Source organism: Oratosquilla oratoria, chromosome 6, assembly GCF_046742065.1.
Source record: "Oratosquilla oratoria isolate Oo_2021 chromosome 6, ASM4674206v1, whole genome shotgun sequence".
Lineage (NCBI taxonomy): Eukaryota > Metazoa > Arthropoda > Malacostraca > Stomatopoda > Squillidae > Oratosquilla > Oratosquilla oratoria.
The window spans coordinates 63874935-63882434 of NC_134782.1; the positions used below are offsets into that span (position 1 = coordinate 63874935).

The 7500-nt window shown below is 38.1% G+C and overlaps 1 protein-coding gene across 1 annotated transcript in view; it reads left to right on the forward strand.

Annotated features, from left to right (window-relative positions):
- Positions 1 to 7500, forward strand: part of LOC143026040 (dynein axonemal intermediate chain 1-like) — a 45617-nt gene that overhangs the window by 8655 nt on the left and 29462 nt on the right. Inside the window, exons 2-3 of the mRNA XM_076186030.1 lie at positions 1 to 150; positions 1681 to 1885. The exon at positions 1 to 150 is cut by the window's left edge and continues 3 nt beyond it. Coding sequence (XP_076042145.1) covers positions 1 to 150; positions 1681 to 1885 — 355 coding nt within the window. The remainder of the gene's footprint in view (positions 151 to 1680; positions 1886 to 7500) is intronic.

Below are 7500 nucleotides of genomic sequence, written 5' to 3' on the forward strand. Positions count from 1 at the left end.
AAAATTAGTCCACAGCGTTTGCTGGATAATGCTGATGTACCGAAATCCCACATAACTCGCATCGTCCTCACAGTGTGTCGCTACATTGCCGCTGCATTGGCTCTCCAGTATTCGTCTGTCAATGATTCCGTGTATGTTTGCATCGCTACTGTCTGTTGTATAATAGTGTCCTCACGTCTGCTGCATTCTGAAGGCTTCCGTTACTTATTAATTAGTGTCTTCACGTTCCACTACGAAGTGCTTCCAAGATTTATTGTGCCTTGTGTCACTAAGTGTTCGTATGCATTGGCTTCTTGTTATTGTCATGTCTGACGGCTTTACGATATTAGGCAAACTTTGCTTTTGTACATGTTTCTTCCATATTATTCTTTTGTGTTGTTTTGTGCTTATAGAGCTTGCTAATGTCCAGCATAAAAACTGTGACATTTCACACATATCAGCGTTTAAGGTACAATTTTAAATCTACTAATAGGAGTTCAATCCATTGTAATCATGTCTAACTTTCATCATCATATCGCCAGGTTAATCATATTACATAATGCCATGTATAGTTTAAGATAATGCAATGAATTCTGATTGCTTTCCCCCAGACAGAATTTCATTGACCATACACCGCAATCCACATTTAAAAATGTCTTACCCAAACTCTAAAGTAATTTGATTTTGTCTAACCGTTGTACTTTCAACATACGCATGCTGAATGCAAGATATATGTTTATAATTGCTTAAAAATTCCTATAAATAAAAGAATCATAATAACAATAACTCCCGACAAAATCCCATCAATATGAGAATCCTAAGGGGTGACTTCAACATGTTCATTTGATTTCTCCTTCCTGCTCCTGATATGTCTGCTGCATCCCTTCCCAATATAACGTCCTCGACATCTTAACCCTGATACCTTTTACTGTTTAACATTCCCTCTTTACCTTTCTTGGTCTCATTCTTAACCACACCTTTTGTCCTCTTCCTTACATTGATTCTCTACATTCAATCTCATCACGTACTTATGTTATCCCATGGTCTTTCTTGTTCTTCTTATCCATCCTAAAACTTTGTTTTCACTGTATATATCTATACTTCCTCATCTCTTCGTATGATATGACGTTCACCATATTTTTCCACTATTATCTCTTCCCTCAATTAACCTTTCAAAACACTCATCGTCAATGCCATCTTCATCTATCCGGGACCACATATCTCCTGCAAACATATACATTTTTTTTTATCAAATTTCCTTCCGGTCCTTCAATGTCTACTGTATTATTCTCATCAATGAATATATTTCTTTTTCTCTCCCCAATAACGTAATTAAAATAAATTTTCATGAAATGATTAACCCTCCCATCCACCCGGATACTCACTAACATCAAACATCCTTTTTATTTATCGTAATCGACATCAATCATCAATCATCAAACACACACTGACATCAACTCTGCCGTATCTGCCTTTCATTTTCCCGCCAAAATCTCCTATCAATTATTGGGTTATCCTGACCTCCCTTCTCTTATTTGCTCTTACTTTTGCGGCCTTTCTTCCCATTCCTCTCACCCCGTCCTATCTGCCTCTCGCTTTTCTTCCTATCATTTTCTATTACCTCTCCTGCCTCTTCTTGCTTCGCCTATCCATCCCCACCCTCACGTCCCTCCTGCCTATCCACTCATCCATCCCTGTTAGCAGCAGACGAAGGAGCCGGAGGTGGAAATCCGCTTGACCACCGTGAGCGCCCAGGCGGACCGTCTGGTTCGGTACGACTTTCGTACCGGGCAGTATGAACTCGTGCCCAACGAAGACCTCACGGAGGACCTTCTCACGCTTCCGTCCCGGATCGTCCACCGAGATGAAGTGGCTTACGACCAAACATCGTCCGTGGAACTTCAAGGTAAGACGAAGAGATTGGAGTTAAGGTTGGGTCCGGAGTCACAAAGGTCCTTGGAGTACTGTTGTTAACATCCAAAGGAAGGGAGGGGAGTGTATTTAGGGATGGAATGGGTGGGAATGATTTTATGCCTTTTTCTTTTTGGCTACCTCCCTTGTAAGGGGGAAAAGGCCTTGGTAAATGTATGTATCTATATGAGACGTCCAAAAACAGAGGGTCATCCCCACTACCTTTACTAATTATGAGTTAAACACAAATCGTGAAAATCGAAAGCCTCTAAATATATTCATGCATAACTTGATACCAGTATAAATGGCGGGGATGCCCCTCTGTTTCTGGACGCCTCATATAAAAACAATTAAAACCCATCTTTCGTTGTTGCTGTTTTGATACGATTTTGTTTACAAAAATATTTTGATTTTAAGGGAACTCCTGTACGCAGAAAAAAAAAAAAAAAACGCTCAACGAAGTATGAATTCTATATACCATTTAATTTCGCAACACTCTCAGTGTCGGATTTACATTTTTTCAAATTTAATGCCATTTACCTCCAAATACCTCTCAAATGTAGTAAAGTACCTCAAAATACCATGTAGAAATCAATTGACAATGTTAAAAACAAACAAACAAATAAATATATGAATGTAGAGACATTGGGACAAATTATGGGAAAGGTGGAGGGGTTTAAACACGGGTCTTTATCTGAATATCGAGTTTATTCCTGACCGGTTTCGCTTACAATAGTTTCTTCAGAGGAAGCTATTGTAAGCGAAACCGGTCAGGAATAAAATCGATATTCAGATAAAGACCCGTGTTTCCCCTCTCCACCTTTCCCATAAATATATGAATATATATATAAAAAATGAAAAAATTAATTGAAGCTTGGAAATTGATGCTTCCCTCATAATTGATGTATTGATGGAGGGAGGAGGTAATTCATAGGGAATGTAGGGATGTGTGAATATATAGGGTATCAGTGAATAAATAAACAGAAAATTATGATAATCAGAAATAATATTAAGAAAATTAAATATGAGTAGACTAAGAGGGATGTGTTCTATTAAACCTGTTCCAAATCACATCAAACGTTTCATGAAATCCGGCTGTGAGCGAGCCTCGAACCCAGGACTGCGTGGCTTAAAGGGGGTTTCACGGTCTAACGGTTCGTCGAACGCGGTTCGACAGACACGTGTTTAAAGTGATGTGTGAACGTGTGAACGGGGTATTTGGGGTTTAACCAACGTGTTGGACAACCAAATACCCCATTCACACGTTCACACATCACTTTAGACACGTGTCTGTCGAACCGCGTTCGACGAACCGTTAGACCCTGGAAGCCAACATTCGTACACACTCGGTTCGAAGCTCGCTTACAGCCGGGTTTCATGATTTACATTACATCTCTATCAATAGTGATTTATTCCATAATTAAACGTTTGTATTCAGCTAAAGAACAACTCCAGGTTGGAGGAGTTTCTCATGCCTTCAAAGTTCATCACATATAAAAGGAGAAAAAGTTAAGTTTCTTTATCACAACGAGAAAAATATGATGAATGAAATGAAAGGATCATCAACATTAGAGGTTGATATCTCTGGAAGGTTTAGATTGTCGTTAATCAGTGACAGAACTGTCTGACTTATATCTAATGAGTTTTCTTTTTCTTTTATTTATTTTTAGCAACAAGGTCAGGTTTGATGTGATTATTACATGAATCAGTGTGCGACAAGTGACCATTCTAGCGATTTTGGTCCTTTCCTATGTATATTCAATATTAGATTTAGTTACTCGTTATTTTAAAGAGCGAGAACATTTTAGGTCATAGAGTAAACACATTATTTTAGGACACTGTATTTCCAAGATGGTGCCAAGTCGTCGATGGATAGTATCAACTTATCGACCTGCAAATTTGGTTATGTGCAAGTGCTAGCGATTGCGGCCGCCACTACAGCGGTCCGAGTTCGAATCCCGCCCAGGGCTGAAATAATTTCAGCATCACTGTGCTACGAGTTGTTTCTCCAACTCTCGTGGGCGGTGAGTTGTGTGTGTGTGTGTGCGTGTGCGTGTGAGGTCCCACCATTACCCATAAATTGGTCATATATGAGCTCTGAGCTCTCTTTCGGGAGGGAAATACCTGTCGATCACGAGTCCAACACATGATCCAAGACAAAGTAAAATTATATAATCGGTCCATGTAATTCCACAAACACGAGAAATGGCTCTTCTTTTCTTTCTCCATGTCCCTCCCTCCTATTTCTCCTTTTCTTTCTCACTTTTGTCCTACTCTCATCATGGCTTCCTTTCCTACTCACTTCAATACTAATTCTCTAATTCTTTCCATCCCTTACTCTTTCGTTATCTGCAACATGATCCTTTTTTTTTTTTTACTTATAAAGATCATGATTTTTAAATTCATCTAAGCATTTTTTTTTAGTTTACTCTTAAAACTTTCACTGCTTTGACAAATTGTCCATTTGTTCTGGCTGCCTACATGTTTTCTAGATTTTCCATTTCCTTTGGCTACTTTATTTTTGTTTTTGCTTTATGTAATACTTCCTCCCAGCTTACTAGTCTCTGTACCATCACTATCAGTTCCTCTCACATCCCCACTTTCTTTCTCTCTCTCTCTCTCTCTCTCTCTCTCTCTCTCTCTCTCTCTCTCTCTCTCTCTCTCTCTCTCTCTCTCTCTCTCTCTCTCTCTCTCTTTCTCTCTATCTCACTCCCCACTCTCTCTCTCTCTCTCTCTTTCTCTCTCTCTCTCTCTCTCTCTCTCTCTCTCTCTCTCTCCTCTCTCTCTCTCTCTCTCTCTCTCTCTCTCTCTCTCTCTCTCTCTCTCTCTCTCTCTCTCTCTCTCTCTCTCTCTCTCTCTTTCCCCCTTATTCTCTCCCTTTTATTTTGTCCTAGTTGCCCATCTCTCTCCCTTCCATTTATCTTTCCAATTATTTCTATTTTATACCTCCTGGCCCGATTTACTCCCATTCTCGCCTTTTGTCTGTGCTCCTCTCTTTATTTTTCTCTCCTTTTCCAGAACATCATCTATTTTCTTTTTCAATATTACGCTTCATTTATTGTCTTTAATTCCTCTGTGTTCCTATAGATACCTGTTTATCTTATTCATTTTGTAAAGCCGTAAGATGTAAATTAATTTATTTCTCTCCTATTATTTTCCTACTTTTTTGTACTTGTATTGAATCTATTTCTTGTTCCCGTATATATCAGCCACTTCTCTTTCCCTATTCTTTCCTTTGTATTTTCTCTTCTCTCTGAAAGTCGGTTAACTTAATACTTTTTCGCCTTTCTTCTTGCTATTCTCACTTTTTACTAACTTCCAATTTATATTTCTTTAAACTCCATTTACCTCTGTACTTTTCCTCATCCTTATATTCTTCTCTTTTACCAATAATTGTCTCTCCACTTGCTTCTTGTCCTTTTATTTTCTTACCTTGTCTCATCTTGTCTTGTCTTGTCTTGTCTTGTCTTGTCTTGTAGTCTTACTGATACTGCGCCACCTCGAAGGGTCGGCGGCTTAAGGTACAGAGGGATGGGAAATGACAATCATCACGCACACTTCCTCTTCTTTATTCACCCTTCGTTTTGATGTTACATACAGACGGCGTGTGTGGTGTCTGTAAACATGATTATAATAACTAAACATGCTTCAATCACTTTAACAATCATCACAATAATTAAACACACTTCATCATCAATTTCTTATCATCATACAATCTCTCAATACTCTACCATGATTGTTTAACCGCCTCCATTACTTAAATCCTGACTTATCTTCGTCATCCACAGATATTCTGAGAAACCAAACATATCAAACGTTACTATGACTTCTACATTGACTCAATACATATTATTCCTTTAAACATGTTACATATACATTCTCAATCAATGCTTACCAACAACAGGTTCCCCAGACAACTTATGGTAGTCAACACATCTTCACGCCCCAAAGGCTGGACATAAAATGCCGGTTATCATTTAGATGATACCGAGGCGAGCTCCGGCACTACTTTGTCACAGCGGAGTGCTACACAAGGGAGCGTAAATAAATGAGTCATGTTTCTACTTAACATTCCTTCGTCCTCTAGTACAATTTTATAATATAATTTTATTTTATTATACATAATGGACCACTACAATACATCAATCTCAAACAAGAACATTTTCCATATTATTTTACATACATCGTAAACTACATACTTAAACATCACAGGCCGCAGCTGCGGTTAGCTTGTACCTCATACAGTTTCGTATGTATATTATCGATACATTTTCACACTTCTAAACATTGAGCAATTGTCACTCATTATACACTTAATCAAATGTCATATATATATACATATTCTCACATGTATATTATCTCAATACACTACAACAATTCCAAACATTGTGCAATCGGTGTTCAGTACACACCTAAATCAAATGTCATATGCCGTGATTCGTAATTAATCTTAATATCTCAAACAGTTTACCTGTATAATATCACACATCAAAATATTTCCATACAGCGGGCAATCGGCACGCACACTTACTGTTCATTCTTCAATCTTCAATCTTCATTTGTTCTTATTTCTCATTTTATTTCATTATTCTTTGAACTATCTCAAAATTATCAACTTACACCTAGTGTGTAAGTGGTAAGTTACGTACATTTTACATATTACATACGATATCATTGATCATTAAAGTGATGTTAAGCTATACAGCTTGACTACAAGATATTACTTACTACTGAGGAGCTTAGTGAAGCTGCTTATCACCTTTGCTGTAGTGTCAAACGACCAGGGTCACGACATGATCCTTCATCTATGGCGCTTGGGTAGCAGAGTATGCATTCTTATTTCACCGAATCTTTTGTCCTCAAATCATAGTTTTATGTTTACATCATCGTGGCTCGTTTTCATTTATATTCAAGTGAATCAAATAAAGGAGTAGTTATGTTTTTCCAAACGTGCGTAATGTCGTCCCTATTTGGTTCTGTTACAATGCTGAAATAATAATAGCCTAAATTATCTGTGTTATCTCATATAAAGCCTCCTGTTGAATTTGGGCTTGGTCCTTAAGTCCGATCCAATATTTTTACTTTCTTACATCGTGGCCATGAAATGAATTGATCACGCAAAGGCCAGGTCATGTCGCTAAAATTAGCTGGGACCTAGAAGACGATGTGGAAAAAAAGAGAGAGAAAAAAATATATAAAAAACGATGGCCAGTCTTCTTTTCTTCCTGGGAAACGATCAATGAAGTCTCATATTAGTCCAGGCTGTGAGGGGTATTTCTTCTTGAATTAACTTAAGTAGATGATAAATGTTGTAAACACACACACACACACACACACACACACACACACACACACACACACACACACACACACACACACACACACACACACACACACACACACACACACACACACACACACACACACACACACACACACACACACACACACACACACACACACACATACACACACACACTTATTCAGGCATCGGATTTCTTTTATATCACGGGAGATATTAATTGAACAATTTCAGTTTAATATCAGAGCAGACTTAAAAGTACAATGTTCAGTCTGAAATTGTTCTAGAGTATATTTCATTTCAACAGA